The sequence below is a fragment of the Geotrypetes seraphini genome, chromosome 4 (assembly GCF_902459505.1).
Source record: "Geotrypetes seraphini chromosome 4, aGeoSer1.1, whole genome shotgun sequence".
Classification (NCBI taxonomy): Eukaryota; Metazoa; Chordata; class Amphibia; order Gymnophiona; family Dermophiidae; genus Geotrypetes; species Geotrypetes seraphini.
Genome location: NC_047087.1, coordinates 51,015,657 through 51,034,207, shown reverse-complemented (window position 1 = coordinate 51,034,207; position 18,551 = coordinate 51,015,657). Strand labels below are relative to the sequence as shown.

The following is an 18,551-nucleotide window of genomic DNA, read 5'->3' as shown; positions in this document are numbered from 1 at the left end:
TTCTGCTTTCATCTTTTCACTCTCTTCCATCCAGCGTCTGCCCTCTGTCTCTTCAGTCTAGCATCTGCCCCTTCCATCCACTGTCTGCCCTCTCCCCCTTCCATATGGTATCTGCTTTCTTTCTATGCCCCTCTCCCCTTTCCATCCAGCCTGTGCCCCCTCTCTCCTTTTTACATGATTCATTCTGCTCTCTTCATTTTTATCTCTCCTAAACCAGATCTAGTATCTATGTTCCTCTCTCCTTATTTCTCATCTAACCCCCTTCCCAGCATCAATCTCTCTCTACTTTCTCATTCCTCTGTATCTCCCCTTTCCCTTATCTGATCTCTCCATTCCATCCTGACTCCTTCCCCTCCTCTAATCTCCCTGCCAGCTGTTTCCTTCCTATTTTCCTCCTCCCCTGCCCAACAGTACCCCTTCTCCCTTTCCTCCTCCCCTTATCCAACAATAACTCTCTTCCCTTCTCCCCTGTCCAGGAGTACCCCTTCTCCCTTCCCTCTCCAGCAAATGTTTCCTCTCTTTAGGCTAGCGGCAGCTCTGTGTGCTTTTAACTTCGGTTTAACTGTGGTTTCATGAGGCAGCCTCGGTGCCTTTGGTAGGCCGGCCCACATCGCATCATCAAAGCGGGCCGGCCTAGCAAAGACCCTGAGGCTGTTTCATGAAACCGTGGCTAAACTACTGCTGTGTGCCGAAGTTAAAAGCACATAGAGCTGACGCTGATGGTCTGGTGGTGCGGAGACAAAGGCAGGAGGCATATGTGGCAGGAGTCCGGCATAGCGATGGCAACAGGAAGTTACAAGTCAGCTGATGCCGGCACCTTTTGTTGCGGTGGGGACCCGAATCCTTCAAGGACCGGCAAGATTTTTTTTGCGGACCGGCGATTGAAGAACACTGCTTTAGAACATCTTTTAGTGCTTTGGTTTTGCTATCATTTTGGGCCATACCAATGTTTTGCTGAGTTTTGTTGTTGATATGCTTGTGCAGTGACTGTTGTTCATTGAGTGTAGTTGTTTCAGTTGATCTAAATAAAGTTTTAAAAAAATGCACCGCTGGATATAAGACTGTTTTTCCAGGTCCCTTGAAGTCTGTTATAACGGGATTATACTGTATATGAAAAATGAAAGGAAAAAATTGCATTACAATTAATAAAGGGGGCAGGATCTGGGGCAGAGCTTGGGTGGGTTTAGGGCGTAGCTTGGGAGGCCTATGCCTCTCCTCTCCTGCCCTCTTACCTGCTGGTACCCTCTACTAGAGTTAAATTTTTGCAATTTTCTGCTGTCATTTTTTCATAGGGTGACAATGCACTGCAGACACAGGCTATAACTGAGGGCCCTCAAGGAATACTTTTGTTGGTGTACGTGGGATAATAGAAGTTGGCTTACTTGCACTACTCATAATAAAGGAAATGGCTTTTGAATATTCCTACATTATGTCTGTTTTAACTGACGGTAGCATCAGGAAGCCAAACTTTACTGTCAAATCTACAGCGAAAGAAAACTGTTAGAGCACTTCGCTAAATTCGTATTATACGGTAACCCTTATCGCGGGTGTGAGCAGGCCAGTACATCTCCCATTAGCTGCATAAGTTGTGGCTTGGGATTTCTTGTTTGGCCTTTTTTTAACGTACGTATAGGACGTTGTCGATTTCGCTGGGTGTGTCTGTTCAGTTTGCCCTGTCTGCTAGAGCTGCGTTCTGCTGTGTGTGCGTGCTTGCGTACTCGTGTAGTTCGTCACTTGGTGTAGCTTCGGCGCTGTGCGTGCCTAGTTGGGATAACCTCGCCCCTGGGTCGTTGTTTGGAGCAGTCTCTTTATTAGAAGGAGTTGGCAAGGGCCCAGGGGGCTCTGTTAACCAAGGAATTTTTTTTAAGCTTTACGGCACCGAAGTTTGGTGATCGAAGAGAGATTTTGTATTTATGCTCTCTTCAACCTTTAGGGACGTAACTGATGGGGGATTGATTTTGCGCGGCACTATTTGGAGTCCAGGGAACTTCTGAGAAGCAGTTTATAGGTGGCTTGGCTCCGAATAAAAACTGCATAAACAGCGCTGCGGAGCGTACAGAATTCGGATAATGAAATGTACATTGTACAATCCTGGTTTACCAAAATCCGATTGGATTACTTCTTAAAAGTTGTTAATATTGTTACAGCAATCGATTTATAGGGATTAGAGCTGCAAAGTATAACATTCCTACCTACTCATTTTTGGCTTCCCGTTCTTCAAAGTTTTTTCTTAGGATTCTAGATTTTCTTGATTCCTCAAGATCTCGTCCACTGGTGGAGTTCATGCTTTGTATTGTTTTTCAGTTTGAGGTATCCAGGAGGTGCCTCTTACCTATTTTTGTTTCTATGGGGAAGCGAAATGAACTTCTTAACTACTCATGACGGGAAAAGCTTCGTACGGCGTTTTGTATTCGTGGAAGGGAGTGCTGTTTACATGTTTATCAGGAAGTAAGACCAGGAAAAATAAAGGTAAATATTTGTTTTATACGTAAATGTTTTGAACCATGAAGAGAAAACATGTATTTATTGATCACCTTGGATCGACAAATTGTAGTTTTGAAAAGATTGCAGTTCTGATTTAGTAATTGTTAATGATTTTGGTCTTGTCAAATCGACGGGCTTCTTTTAGGGCTGTTTTTGTACATAGTGTAAAACTATTTTGTACAACTTTAACTTTATTTTGTATTAACCGCAGAAAAGCAAGGAGAGAGAGCTTAAAAACGGTAAATTTTTTTCACTGCATCAAAAGAGTATATCGTGGTAACCTGATACTTTCCGTCACTGTGCGGAATGATTGGGACACTGATTATGGAACCCATTTTTGAGAAGCAAAACCACGAACCCATCGTGAAACAAAGTTTAGCTGAAATACGTATATAAATTATGGTGGCCCATTGGTAGCTGCGCATTGATATGACCTTTCCTTGATGCCTTGTGGCCGGGGATGTTGCATTAACAGCCACGCCTTGAAAGCAATACTATAACAGGGTGCGTATAAAAGACGCTAATTACGGCGCTTGTTCTAAGCCCAGCGCTTTACCGCCAAATGATCAGTGCAGTGGACTATGGAGAGCTGAGTTAGGTTACCGCTGTGCCTCCTTGTCATGCTGGGGACGTCACTTAATCCTCCTGCATATAATAAATGTGCTTTGGATATACTACAGGAAGGCAGTACTGTATATCAAAACCCATTTTAACTTCACCGTTCCCCGGCTGTAGGAGCAATGCAGCTACACTGAAAGTAAAAATGGTAAGGGGTGCAAAAATTCTCCCAGCTCTCGCAGTGGGGGTGGAAGGGCAAATCGCACAAGCTGCAACTATAGCTCAGCCCTGTTTAAGACAAATCCTGTAAGTTAGGTGCCTAGGTTTCTTCCCAGAATAGTAACAAACGTGCACATCTAGCAGCCCTATAGCTAGTCTAAAATGCTCATGCCTGTAATGCATGCATATAAATAATAGTATTTTCTGTTACACAAAGCATAGGGGTCCTGACAAGTGGGTTAAGTTCCCTAAATCAGCAGCTGTTGCAGAAGGAATCAAATACTTTTTCTTCAGCTCCGCATCCTGCATCAGTGCACTGTCTCTCTTCAGTTTTCATTTTTTTTCTTCTGCAAGCAGGCTAGAAGGTGTCTTTCTGATATGTTTTGAGTTTTTATTTTCGTTTTTATATCATTCTGATTTTGAGGCTTGCAGTGCTTGAGATCTCCAGTGGCCCTGGGCCAGCTCTGCTGGCAGGGTTGTCTAGCCAGCCTCCACTAACAGTTAATAAGCTCCATGATAGTTTCCCTGGGAGCAGGGCTCGCCTCTGATTTTATCAGGAGCTTGAGCGCAGGCTGTTCGACCCCCACGGTGGTCAAGGAGGGCTTTGACGGCTGTAGCCTGCATTTTCCTCCCCCCATTGCGGCACGCTGGTTCATGGGGGTCTGAGGCCTCAGTCCGGCCTGACTGATAGCCCCAAAGATTGATGTGTCCTGGATTGAGGATTTACTTGTTTGAGGCAAGGGTGTTCTCCACTATCCCAGCTGCAGTGAGAGCTGAAGCAGGTTATATCACCAGCATAGCACACTGAATAAGGCCATTACAACCAATGGGAAAATCGAGGGGGGTGGAATCTCTAAAAGTCTGTTTTGGTGGTTTCTGGGGCTAGATATAGGGTCACCAACCTCCAAAATCCTCTTCAATGAATTTTTTGTAATTGGGCTGTAGCTTTCCCGAGCTGTTTTGGCGCCAGAACTCTACTGTGGTGGCCATCTTGGATTTACTGTATATACTCAAATATAAACCTAGATTTGGGGGCCAAAAAATGGCCCATAAATGGAGGCCTCGGTTTATATTCAAGTCTTACTACAACAACTACTTATCGTTTCTATAGCACTACTAGATGTATGCAGTGCTGTACAATAAACATGCAAGAGACAATCTTGGCTCAATAAAGCTTGCAATCTAATTAAAACAGACAACCAGGACAAATAAGGGTTAGGGAATTTCTCAGAGGGAATGATAAAACAGATATACTTCCCCCTCAATATTCACGGGGGTTAGGGGTAGAGTCGGCCTGTGAATATTGAAAAAACACAAATAACTTTTAGGACCAGCTCTGACCCACCCCTGCCTCCCGGACCTCTCCACACCTTACCTGGTGGTCTAGCGGTGAAGTGGGGTTAGGAGCAATCGTCCTGTGCTCCTGCCCCATGCAGAGCTGTCCACACAAATGGCTGCTGTGATTTCCCACTGTAGTCTTGTGAGACCACGGGAACTCACAGCAGTCATTTTTGTGGACTGCTCTGCACAGGGCAGGATCATAGGACGATCACTCCTGCCCCGCTTCACCGCTAGACCACCAGCTAAGGTATGGAGAGGTCGGGTAGGCAGGATGGAGGCAGGGGTGGTTCCAGGTTTAAAAAAACTCGTGAATAACTAAAGTTGCGAGTCTTAAACCCACAAACCGGGAGGGAGAAGTGTATAGACCTATTGCAGTTTCTCCCCAGGCCTACCTTAAGCCCTGCTGGTCCAATGATGAGCCAGGGCAAGAGCAATCCTCCTATTTCCTGGACCATGTAGTCTTGTACTCAAAATGGCTGATGCAAGTTCACACAGTAACCTTGTGAGATTGCCATGAGTTCGGTTTATATTCAAGTCAACCTTTTTTCCTCTTTTTGGGAGGAAAAAGGTTACCTTGGTTTATATTTTGATAGGCTTATATTCGAGTATATGGTACTGATTTTGATTAAAAAGTCTCTTTCCTTTTTATCAGCAGCAGATGAATCCAGGCGAGTGGGTTGTGTCCATCTATCAGCAGGCAGAGATAGCAAAAAAAGTTGAGCTCTGCTACTTATATGATGGTCTGCTCCTGATATTTCAGTATTCTCTATCTCCGCAGGTCTCATTCCTTGGTTTCATCTCCTTCTCTGTGTGGCCTGTAAGTGGGGATAATTCCCTGGATGCAGGACCAGCTAAGCTCCTGTTTTAGCTCTGTTAACTATGAGCAAGGGGATTAAGCTTCTTGGGTGCCTATCTAAGGGTATATTTGGTGGTGCCAGTTCCTAACCCATCCCCTGTTCTCCAATTTGAAATTTGTTCTGTACTTCTGGCCCTCCTCATATTAAAAAAAATTAACACCAAACCACTGGCTAAACCCAGAAGGAGGAGTTTTGCCTGGGGAGACTGGTTGTGGGACTTCCTGCTCTGTGTGCTTTCCTCATTCGGTGAGTATAGTGTATTTGCTATCCCTGGCTTCTCTCTCGTGTCTAGAACTCCCTTGTGTTTGCCGTGGGTAGGTTGGTTAGTAACGGGTTTCCTTCCGATTCCTGCTGAAGTCCGTTGGGTGCAGTACTTTTTCGAGTATATAAAAAAAGAGAATTTTCTTTGATGGGCCTCTCCTGTCCTGCATTTCACGTGGGAGGCTCTGGTGGGTAGCTGTTCAGTGGGGATGCCGCACACTGTGCTCTTTCTGGGCCTGGCTTGTCCTGCCTTGTGGCTGGCTCTTGTATGCTGCCACATGGTAGTGTGGGGCTGGGCTGACTGGATGTTTAGATGGTGACGGCCATGTGGGGGTTTCCTACGTGGCAGCCCTTTAGCTTCTTTGGTTGGCGGGACACTTCAGTAGGGTTCCCCTGCTTTTGTTTGATGATACTGTAGTGCACACACACAGGGATCATGTCACCCACACATATGGATCATGTCACTGAGTTGGCCACCATTTCATGGCAGCACGCACAGTGAGGAATCCACCCTGTGATGTTTCTCAGCACAGTACAATAGTGGTTTGCAGTTGCCTTTTTCACGCAGTGTGAGACTCCACTATGTCTCTGCTGCCCAACATAGGGCCCCTCAACCCACATCACCGGTATTCCTAGGTGGTCTCATATCCAGGTACTAGCCAGGCCTGACTCTGCTTAGCTTCCGATAGAGCGTGCCTACTTAGGGTGGGCAGGCCATAGGCTGTATAGGTTTTATGGGCTCCTGGCCTTATTGAAGCTCATCATTGTACTCACCTGAGACTCGGTGTTGCATACTCTAGATTCTCTTTACTTAATGTTAACTGTGCAATTGGAAAATGGACATTTGCTGAAATATCAGGAGGTATGGAATACTTACACTGTAGGGCCTATGGGGGTCAGTCCTCTGGGTCTTTCTGTCCTGGTATGGTAGGTTGGTTCCCTTATCTGAGTCCTGGCTTTGGTCTGGCTGTTCTCCTTCGAATGGGCGTGCTTCTCCTGATCTGTAATTGGCCCTTTTGGGGCCCCTGTCGGATTCCAGGTTGTTGTTAGGTGCATCGATTCGTACTTGAGTCCTAGTGACTTGATGAATTGAGGATCTAAAAAGAAATCGGTTTTGGGCTAGTCTGAAAAGGTCCAGCATCATCCCATGGTCATTTTCAACGTTTTCAGCAATCTGATTGCAGTCGCCCTCTTCGCCTGGTTCCTTTAGTCTTCCCAAACATGATATCCTCCTCCAGTGATCTCTAATAGGTTCATAGATGAAAGCGCAAGAGGACAAAGCCGCTAAGACAAATGCGCGCTGGCCGTCAGCAGGCCAGATTAAAAGGTAACTTTAAAGCGCTCCGAGGGTGTGTGTGGGAACCTCCGATTTTACTTAGACGTGTTGGCGCTGCGATTGGGGGGATCTGGGGGACCCCCCATTAAAGAGGAAAGTGTAATTTTTCCCAGTGTTTTAGTGAAAAATTAATTTCCTCTAAGTGGGGATTTCCCCCCCCCCAACGACAGCAGAAACACTTCAGAGCGCCACCCCCCCCCCTCAAAGAGCTTAAAAGTTACCTTTTTAATCCGGTGCACTGACATCCTGTGCTCATTTGTCTTAGCGTCTTTGTCCGCGTGTGATTGTTGGGTGCCCTTTAGTCTCTTCTGGTGGTGTGACCAAAATAAGACAATCTTAATGTCATCATTTGGGCTTTGAGTATGACTTAGCTGGTTTAATCTCTTCCAGAATTGATTTGTTATTTCTTCTGGCGATCCACAGCACGCCTAAAATCCTTCTCCAGCACCAAAGCTCAAATGAGTCAATCTTCTTTCTGTCTCATTTCCGTAGTGTCCAGCTTTTGGCAGAAAGAACAGCGGTGGATATATACACTGAGTACCCTTCACCCTAATGGACAGAACAATGAAATTGAGTAGTTAGCTTTTCTCTAACCATTCATGCACCATTTAGTCTTTTTGACACTTGCTCTTAGTAATGAATGGTGGTATTCAGCAGTCCTTGTCATTTAAGTAATAGTATACTATTACACTGTCACATATAGAAAATCTTCGGATATTTAACTAGTGACTTAATCATGTTTGGAAATTGGTGGCGTTTTTGTCAGTTAAAAACGAGACACCACGGTGCAAGTTCTGATCTGTCATTAAACCTGGTATGTATGATTTTAGCTTCTTCGTATGTCTGCATTAGTTTAAACATTGATTTGAGTAATAGTTTGAAATGAATCATACATTAGACTCTTTTCTCACATTCACAGATATGCAAAGTCACAGCAAGTCTTTTTGTAGGCAATTTCACTGCCTGTGAATGTGTTTTGGAATTCCGATAACTGGGTCTCCTGAAGCAGATTCTGAAACGGGGCCATGTTGGGACCCCTTAGCCACGTTGTTTTAAGATTTGCTCGTTTGCTGAAATTAAGGCAGAGAATAACATCAGGCAATTGCAACAAAAAAGATAAAAAGTAAAAAAGCAAGAAAAAGCACAGTTACTTACCGTAACAGGTGTTGTCCAGGGACAGCAGGCAGATATTCTCTATATGTGGGTGACATTATCAACGGAGCCCCCTAGCTGATGTTTTTGCAAGCAGACTTGCGCGAAGACCTTCAGGCTTGCGATTGGCCCGCGCATGCATGCATGCCCCTCCCGCCCTGCCTAGGGCATGCGTCTCCTCAGCGTGTCCTCAGTTCAGATAGCAAGCAAAGAAGCCAACCATGGGGAGGTGGGTGGGTTGCGAGAATATCTGCCTGCTGTCCCTGGATAACACCTGTTATGGTAAGTAACTGTGCTTTATCCCAGGACAAGCAGGCAGCATATTCTCTACATGTGGGTGACCTCCAAGCTAACCATAATGGGATGGAGGGAAAGTTGGCAATTTAAGAGAACAGATGCTGCAAAACAGACTGGCCGAAGCGGCCGTCACGCCTGGAGAAAGCATCCAGACAGTAGTGCGAGGTGAACGTATGAACCGAGGACCAAGTGGCAGCTTTACAGATTTCCTCAATGGGAGTCGAGCGGAGGAAAGCAATAGACGCCACCATCGCTCTGACCTTGTGGCCCGTGACTTGACCCGGCAGGGAGAGACCAGCCTGAGCGTAACAGAAAGAGATACAAGCGGCCAACCAGTTAGAAATGGTCCGCTTAGAAACAGAGCGACCCAAGCGATTGGGATCGAAAGAGATGAACAGCTGGGGAGCAGTACGGTGAGGAGCGGTGCGCCTCAAATAGAAGGCCAGTGCACGCTTACAATCAAGAGAATGCAGAGCCGCTTTTCCAGGGGAGAATGGGGCTTCGGAAAAAACACAGGAAGAACAATGGATTAGTTGATGTGAAAATCAGAAACAATTTTGGGCAAGATCTTAGGATGGGTGCGGAGGACCACCTTATCATGATGGAAGACAGTGAAAGGGGGGTCCGCAACCAAGGCTTGAAGCTCACTGACCCGACGGGCAGAAGTGAGAGCAATAAGGAACGCAACTTCCAAGTAAAATACTTTAAGTGAGCCCGCGCTAGCAGCTCGAACGGGGGTTTCATCAAATGTGCAAGGACCATGTTTAGATCCCAAACCACTGGAGGAGGTTTAAGGGGTGGATGAACGTGGAAAAGTCCTTTCATGAAGCTGGAAACCACAGGATGAACAAGAGATAGGCTTCCCGTCAATCGGCTGATAAAAAGCAGCAATGGCACTAAGGTGGACTCCAGTGCCAGATAAGGGTAACAGATAATCCAGGACAGCAGACAGAGGCTCCAGCTGTCGAGTAGGACATCAGGAAGAAAAGCTGGTCCACTTCTGATGGTAACATTGGCGAGTAGACTCCTTCCGAGATGCTTCCAGGACAGGCTGGGAGAGCTGGAACGAGGGAATTAAGTCTCGAGGAACCAAGCCGTTAAGTGCAGAGACTGAGGTTGGGATGAAGCAGAGAACCCTAACTCTGCGTAAGCAAAGAAGGAAATATAGGCAGAGGAAGAGGCTTCCTGGAACTGAGTTGCAACAGAATGGAGAACCAAGGTTGTTGGGGCCACCGAGGAGCTATCAGAATCATGGTGGCACGTGAAAACTTGAGGTTGACGAGAGTCTTTAGAATCAGAATGGAGGGAACGCATACAGGAACGTGCTCGTCCAATCCAGAAGGAAGGCATCCGCCTCGATCCTGAGAGGGGTGTAAACCCTGGAGCAGAAGCGGGGCAACTTGTGATTGAGGGGGACGCGAACAGATCGACGTCTGGAGTCCCCCCAACGAGCAAACACCTGACACAGGGTCACGGAGTGGAGGGACCACTCGTGAGGCTGCAGAAGACGACTCAACCTGTCCGCCAGACAGTTCCACTGGCCCTGAATGTAGACAGCACGAATGAATATGTTGCGACGGACGGCCCAATCCCAGAGCCACAGCGCCTCCTGGCACACGGACTTGGACCCTGTGCCCCCAAGCTTGTTGACATAATACATGGTGACCTGGTTGTCCATGCGAACCAGCACCACTCGGTCGAGGAGCAGGTGACAAAAAGCTTTCAGAGCGAGGAAAATCGCATGAAGCTCCAGAAGATTGATGTGACAAAGGCGGTCGGCACGGGACCAAAAACCCTGGGTGCGCAGACCGTCCAGATGAGCCCCCCCAAGCATAGGTCGACGAGTCCGTCATGAGGACCTTCTGCGGCGGAGGAGCATGGAACAGAAAACCTCTGGAAAGATTGGAAGAGAGCTTCCACCAACGGAGAGACTTCCTCAACAAAGGAGTCACGACAATGTGTCGAGAGAGAGGATCCCGAACCTGGTTCCACTGGGATTCCAGAGTCCATTGAGGAATATGGAGGTGAAGTCTGGCAAAGGGAGTCACGTGAATCGTGGAGGCCATGTGACCTAGGAGGACTATCATGAGCCAATTAGATACGATCCTGAACGAGGAGAATCTACAAGATCCCCATCAACATGGTTTTACGAAGGGAAGGTCCTGCCAATCGAATCTGATTGGCTTCTTTGACTGGGTAACAAAAAAGCTGGATATAGGGGAGTCCCTGGACGTCGTGTATCTAGACTTCAGCAAAGCGTTTGATAGCGTCCCGCACCGCAGGCTATTGAGCAAGATGGGTTCTATGGGATTAGGTGAAACATTAACTGCATGTGTTAGGGACTGGCTTACAGGAAGACTTCAGAGGGTGGTGGTGAACGGTACCCCCTCCGATACGACGGAGGTGATCAGTGGAGTACCACACGATCCTCTTCAACATCTTCGTAAGAGACTTGGCTGAGGGGCTTCGAGGTAAAATTACATTATTCGCCGATGACGCCAAACTATGCAACATAGTAGGCGGAAGCACAACAAACAAAAGCACAGTGCCCGACAGAATGACGCAGGACCTACTCCTGCTGGAACATTGGTCAGAGACTTGGCAACTAAGTTTCAATGCCAAAAAATGCAAGGTCATGCACCTTGGCGGGAAAAATCCATGCAGGACCTACACCCTGAATGGTGAGATCCTAGCAAGGACAGTGGCAGAACGCGACTTGGGGGTGATCATTAGCGAAGACATGAAGTCTGCCAATCAAGTGGAGAAAGCTTCATCCAGGGCCAGACAAATCATGGGCTGTATCCGTAGAAGTTTCGTCAGCCGTAAGCCCGAGGTGATAATGCCGTTGTACAGATCCATGGTAAGACCCCCATCTAGAATACTGTGTACAATTCTGGAGACCACATTACCAAAAGGATGTGCTGAGAGTTGAGTCGGTTCAGCGTATGGCCACCAGGATGGTCGCAGGACTCAAGGACCTTCCGTATGAGGAACGGCTGGTCAAGTTAAGCTATACTCACTTGAGGAACGCAGAGAGAGAGGAGACATGATTAAGAGGTTCAAATATGTCACGGGCCGTATCAAAGCAGAAGAAGATCTCTTTTTTCTTAAAGGATCCACGGTAACCAGAGGGCATCCGTTGAAAATCAGGGGAGGGAAATTCCATGGCGACACCAGAAAATATTTCTTCACCGAAAGGGTGGTTGATCGCTGGAATAATCTTCCACAACAGGTAATTGAGGCCAGCAGCGTGCCAGACTTTAAGAAAAGATGGGATTGGCATGTGGGATCACTTCATGTGCGTAGTTAGAGGGTGGGTCATTGGTGTGGGCGTGGTTAGAGGGTGGGTCATTGGTGTGGGCAGACTAGATGGGCCGTGGCCCTTTTCTGCCATCATTTTCTATGTCTATGTCTATTCTGACGAGGCCGAGACAAGAAGGAGTGGAGACGCACCGTGTTCAGGACCGCTCCGATGAACTCGAGAGACTGGGACGGGCAGAGGTGGGACTTGGGAAAGTTCTCCTCGAAGCCAAGACTCTGAAGGAGCAAGATTGTCTGTTCCGTCGCTCACAGGACTTCGATGCGAGAGGACGCCTTGATTAACCAGTCGTCGAGGTAGGGAAATACCTGCAGGCCATGGATGCGCAAGGCTGCAGCTACCAAAACCAGACATTTCGTGAAGATCCTCAGAGAGGCCGCTAGGCCGGAGGGAAGAACACGATACTGGAGATGGAGATCCCCCACCCGGAATCTCAAATACCAGCGAGAGGCCGGGTGTATTGGAATGTGCTTGTACGTCTTCTTGAGGTGCAGAGAGCACAGCCAGTCTCCCTCGTCCAAGAGGGAATACAACGTGGGAAGGGTGAGCATTCTGAACCGTTCCTGCACCAGAAACTTGTTCAGAGCACGGAGGACCAGGATCGGACGCAGATCCCCCATCTTTTTGGGTACCAGAAAGTACCGGGAGTAAAATCCGGAGTTCCACTGTTCCTTGGGAACCTCCTCGACCGCCCGAAGGCGAAGAAGGGACTGAGCTTCCTGCAGAAGGAGGGAGAGGAAGCTGAGACTGAGCAGAAGGAAACTCTCTTGGAGGCAGGTCCGGAGGTACGCGACTGAAGGGGAGGGAGTTCCCTTCCTTGATGATAGACAGCACCCAACTGTCGGTGGTAAGATTTTCCCACTGGGCATAGAAATGATGGAGACTACCCCCGATGAAGAAGGGGGAAGGATCCATGAGGAAGGGAGCCCGAAGGCTCGGACTGGAATTGTCAAAAAGACGGCCCGGTCTTCGCCGGGGCCAACGGCTGAGTCTTAGGTTGACGTTGCTGCTGCTGCGGAGGCTGTTTCGAAGGAGGCCTAGAGAAAGCAGGCCTAGAGAAAGCAGGAGTGGATTTCTGTGGAAACCTCCAGAGAGGAATTTTATATTGGCGAGCCGGAGGGGACTTAGGTTTAAGTTTTACCAGAGACGCAAAAGACCGCTCGTGGTCTGAGAGGTGCTTTGTGGCTGCCTCGATGGACTCATCAAAGAACTCATAACCTACACACAGGAGATTGGCCAGACGATCCTGTAGATTCCGATCCATATCCACAAGCCGGAGCCAAGTGAGGCGACGTATAGCGATCGCAAAGGCTGTGACTCTTGAGGACAATTCGAAGGCGTCGTAAGAGGCCTGAAACATATACAGGTGGAGCTGGGAGAGGGTCTCCACGAGGAGATGAAACTCCTGACGCCGAGGCTCTGGCATGACCTGGAACGAGCAGAGGGCATCAATACAGAACCGTAGGTAGGACGTGAAGAAGAAATTGTAGTTAAGGACACTGTTCACCATCATCGAGTTCTGATAAAGACGGCGACCAAATTTGTCCATCGTACGGCCCTCCCTGCCAGGGGGGACGGCAGCATAGACCTTGGAGGGATTAGACTTCTTCAAGGAAGACTCAACCACCAGGATTGGTGGGAAAGCTGAGCATCCTCAAACCCTTTAACGGGGTAGTCCAGTAACGGGACTCCAACTTGGAGGGTATAGCAGTGACAGCATATGGTGTCTCCAGGTTCCGGAGAAACGTCTGCCGAAGAACCTGATACAAGGGTAGGCGAAGTGCCTCACAAGGCATATTGTCAACTCTCAGTTCCGCCAGGTATTCCTGGGTAAAGCAGGAGTCGGACTGAAGATCCAAGCTCAGAGCTCTGCCTATGTCAGAGATGAAACGAGAAAAGGAGGAGGTCCGAGAAGAGGATTCATCCTCCGGAGGAGACCCTGACCGAGATCGGGGCTTAGCCGAGAAAGAGGGAGAAATAGTTAGCTGGAGCCTCAGAGTCCCGTGAATGGGAGACTGAAGAGGTTCGACTAAGGTGTGTAGGGGGCGTCGAAGAACGGCCCCGTGCCAAATGGACCGGGGAAGACCCCGGAGTCCGAGGAAATCGCTGAGAAAGCTTCGGAGAAGACGGGGTATAAGAAAAATCCCAAACAGGCTTTGAAGCAGGCCCCTTAGAAGCCGGCAAGCTTCTTGATGGGGAACAAATACTAGAGTCCAATTCGAGGACAAGCGTGTGTGTAGACGGTCTCGAAATTGGAGACCTGCCCCGACAGGGCGGGGAAGACCAGGGCCTTTTAGAAGAGGCAAGCCTCGCCCCAGTAGCGGGAGAAACATGGGCCTCCGGCCGGGACCCCCGAAAAGTCCTTGGCGCCTCAGGGGAGGAAGAATCGCTCGAGGGAACCTGACAAATCTTGCTGGTGACGCCTTGAGAAACGAGGGGACGCTCAGACTGGGCAGACCGTGACTGGGTCGAGACCGAGGCCACAGGCGTCGAGGTCGGGACTAGTTGACTCACCACCGAGGAAAACTGTGTGGCAATAATAGCCTTAAGCATGTCCTCGAACATAGGCACCGAGACCAAAGGAAGGTGGGTCGGAGGTGCAGAAGTGTGCTCCTTCGGGGGCGACCTCGAGGAAGAGTATTCCCTACGTGAGGAGGCATGCTTAGAGTGATGTCTCGAAGGCGCCGATGAGGCGGTGCTGACGAGAAATACTAAATACTTTATTACACACAAATATTTAATAAAATATATATTATATTAGTTCGTGTGTTAAGGTGGAAGTTTTGCAATGATTGGGTGGTGAGGTTCTTTTTCCTCCATGTCTCTGAGCACAATCTATCCACTGATTAAAGTATAAGGAATATAGAGTTCCAAGAGGACTTTTAAGAAGTTACAGCAGTTACACTAGCGCAGGGGTTGGGAACTCCGGTCCTTGAGAGCCGTATTCCAGTCGGGTTTTCAGGATTTCCCCAATGAATAAGCATGAGATCTATTTGCATGCACTGCTTTCAATGCATATTCATTGGGGAAATCCTGAAAACCTGACTAGAATAAGGCTAACGAGGACCGGAGTTCCCTACCCCTACACTAGCGTGTTTTTTGTTTATTTTCTTGAATACATCCATCTTTAGCATTAACTTAAGATTCAGCTTTTCTTCCATTTTAATGTTTTCTTCTCAAAATCTATCTACAGTACTTTTCCATGTCTTTCCTTCTCATCTATCTATGTGTTCCAACTCCTCCCTCTTTCTTCTCCCCTATTTCCATCTATCCATAAGAAGCATTTCTTCTTATTGCTTATTGTATCCATTGCTGTGTACCATCTCCTGTCTCCCCTTCCCCCCTCATATGGTCTGGCATATTTCTCCTCTCCTTCCCTCCCTCTTCCTGAGGTCTGACATCTCTCTCCTTTCTGTAGTCTGGCATCTCTTCTCCCTGCAGTCTAGCATCTCTCTCGCCCCTCCTTCCCTTCCACTCTGTGGTCTGGCATCTCTCTCTCTTTCCTTTGAATTCCAGTGGTCTGCCACCTCTCTCTTCCCCATGCATCTCTCTACCTCACTCCTCTCCCACCACCATGTCCAATAATTATCTCTCTCTCCCTCTCTCTGCCCAACAATTCTCCTTTTTCTTCATCTCCTCATGTGCACCATCTCTTTCGCTCTCTCTGACACCCAATTCTCCCTTTCTATTCCCTCCCTCACCTCAGCATCTTTTTCCTTCACTCTCCCTCCTTCCATTCTATGGCTCTCTCCTTCTCTTCATTCTATGGCTCAAGTTCATGCCCCCTCCCTTCCTCCCTTCTATCATTTGTCCGAAGTTTGTGCTCCCTCATTCTTGAGTCCCAACACGCCCCTCTCCTACACTCCATTCTCTGTCTCAGCTAGGTGCCTCCCTCCGGTAGGTGTCTTGTTTTCATTGCCGCCCTCGGTTGTTTTATGATCTCTGGGTAGAGGCTCTTCCTGAATATTGTAGAAATCACCAAGAGCCTCAAAAATTAGTTTGACCCAACCCTCTAGGGCACAGGTGTCAAACACAAGGCCCGTGGGCCGAATCCAGCCTGCCTGGCCGTTTTATGCGGCTCACGGTGTGATGCGGCGTTTTCATTACCACCCCCAGGTGTGTTATCTTCTGGCTGACTCCCTCCTCACTGCTGCAGTGTGCACAAAACTGTGGGCGGTGGCTCCTACACTTGTCCTGCACCTGAACCAGAAACCTTCTCTCTGATGTCTCAACATCAGAGGGAATGCTTCTGGATGAGGCATGAGGAGCCACTGCCCACGGCTTTGTACACACTGCGGAAATGAGGAGGGAGCTGGCCAGAAGATAACATACCTGGGAGTGGTAATGAAAACGCCGCATCACACCGTGGGCCGCATAAAACGGCCAAGCGGGCTGGATTCGGCCCACGGGCCTTGTGTTTGACACCTATGCCCTAGAGGGTTGGGTCAAACTAATTTTTGAGGCTCTTGGTGATTTCTACAATATTCAGGAAGAGCCTCTACCCAGAGATCATAAAACAACCGAGGGCGGCAATGAAAACAAGACACCCACCGGAGGGAGGCACCTAGCTGAGACAGAGAATGGAGTGTGGGAGAGGGGCGTGTTGGGACTCAAGAATGAGGGAGCACAAACTTCGGACAAATGATAGAAGGGAGGAAGTGATTAATTCTGTCTTCAGTACAACATATATTTCCTTGTCACCAGCAGCGGATGAATCCAGATACAAGTGTGTTGTGTCCATCCACCAGCAGGCAGAAATAGAGAACAGTAAGCTGAGCTCTGTTATACAGTGTTCTTGTATATCCAGTATTCTCTATCTCCAGCAGGCAGATGTATGGTCTCTAGCTCCTGATTTCATCATGGACTCAGCTCTTGTTTTATTGTTTAATTCAGTGAGCTTGGGGGATGTAGGTTTTTTTGGTGTTCCTACTCAGGATACACCTGGTGGTGCCAGGCCTCTCCACCCGCTCTCATCAGAGAAGTTTCTCTCTCTCCTTCTTATGGGTAGAAATTCCATGTGTAAAGGGGAAAAGGATAGTGATAGGTGTGTACCACTGTCCGCCTAACCAGGATGAATAGACTGATGCTGAAATGTAATCAGAAATTAGGGAGATTAAATTGGGTAACATAATAATGGATGATTTCAACTTTGACTGGGTAATTGTAAAATCATGGCATGCTAGGGAGATAATATTTCTTGATGAAATCGAGGACTGCTTTATGGAGCTGCTGGTTCAGGAACAGACAAGAGGCAAAGCAATTCTAGACCTAGCTCTTAGTAGAACACAGGAATTGGTGTGGGAGGTAATGATGCATAAAAGTAATCATAATATGATCAGATTTAATATAATCCCTGGAAACCCAATACAGAGAGGAAACCCAATACAGAGAGAGGCCTGGACTCTTGTTCTTGAGCTGAAGCATTTGCTACTCCTTTCCAGAACTTTCTGGAGGGGCATTCTGTGATTCCGCTTGGTATTTCTGTCAGCTGGTATTTCTGCATCTAATTATGCTGCCTGATGGTAACTCTGGGCCTTTAAAATAATAATGATACCCCATAAGAGGTAGGTGGTTTAATTGAGAAATTGGGGAAGGTGGTGATTTTTGTCACCAATGAGTTTTTAAAAGCAGATTTACTTTCTCTCTCCTCTGTTGTGGAATATGAGTGATTTCTGAGCATCATTTCTACCACTGCAGTAGAATTTTATCCAATTTGAAATGGTTATATTCCTGAGGCAGTTACTTGCTAATCTGGTGGGCTGTGAGATCTTATATCATGTAGAGCAGTGTTTTTCAACCGCTGTTCCGCGGCACACTAGTGTGCCGTACGGTCAGGGCCGCCATCAGGGCAGTACCACCAGTCTAGGAAGAGGGGCGGGCCGCCCCACGTGGACAGGAGAGAGCTGGACGGGGTCCCGCGGAGTTCAATACATTTCGAGCCGCGAGGCTGGTCTTCTGTTCCTGCCTTCCCTGCAGCTAACATATAGCCGATCGCAAGCATTCCCCGATGTCAGCGCTGACGTCGGAGGGAGGGCTTAAGTAAAGCCTGCCCTCCGACGTCAGCGCTGACGTTGGAGAATACTTCCGTTCGGCTATTTGTGCGCGGCAGGGCAGGCAGGAAGCAGAAGACAAGCCTCGCGGCTTGAGCTTCGTTTTGCTGAGAAAGTTGCAAAGATGGGCTGGGAGGCAAACACGGAACACAAAAGGGGGGAGGGAGTGCGTTTTGGACACAAGGCATGAACTTGGGAGAGAGGAAGGGAGGGAAAGAGATGCTGAGGTGGGGGAGGGAATGGGTTTTTGGACACAGAAGGCATGGACTTGGGAGAGAGGAAGGGAGGGAAAGAGATGCTGAGGTGGGCGAGGGAATGAGTGTTTGGACACAGAAGGCATGGACTTTGGAGAGAGGGAGGGAAAGAGATGGTTGTGTACACGGGGAATAGAAGAAAGGAGAATTTTTGGTCATAGGGAGGGAGTGAGGTACAGATAGTGGCATACCAGGGTGGGGGGGGGGGCGGTCTGCCCTACCCCGGGTTTACGTCCCAAGGGGGTGCACAACTGGCCACCCTCCAGTGTTGTCCCTAGGCCGGCAAACTGCGGCTCTTTAGCCACTTGAGTGCCACCGCCGCTATCGGGAACAGGCCGGCGCCAAGTTCTCCCTGCTTTTCCCTGTGGGGCTGGCCAACTCTCGCCACTCGCGTCAATTCTGACGTCGGAGAGGACGTTCTGG

The 18,551-nt window shown here is 48.4% G+C and overlaps 1 protein-coding gene across 5 annotated transcripts in view; it reads left to right on the top strand.

The window, feature by feature from the left end:
• SIAH1 (siah E3 ubiquitin protein ligase 1) overlaps positions 1 to 18,551 on the top strand; it is an 86,297-nt gene that overhangs the window by 47,149 nt on the left and 20,597 nt on the right. Inside the window, exon 1 of one of the 5 annotated variants that reach the window (XM_033943213.1) lies at positions 1,737 to 2,469. The exons of the other annotated variants lie outside the window; for them this stretch is intronic. Within the exon in view, the coding sequence (XP_033799104.1) occupies positions 2,379 to 2,469 (91 nt within the window). The 5' untranslated portion in view covers positions 1,737 to 2,378. Of the gene's footprint in view, positions 1 to 1,736; positions 2,470 to 18,551 lie in introns of those variants that run through there. 5 annotated transcript variants of the gene reach the window in all.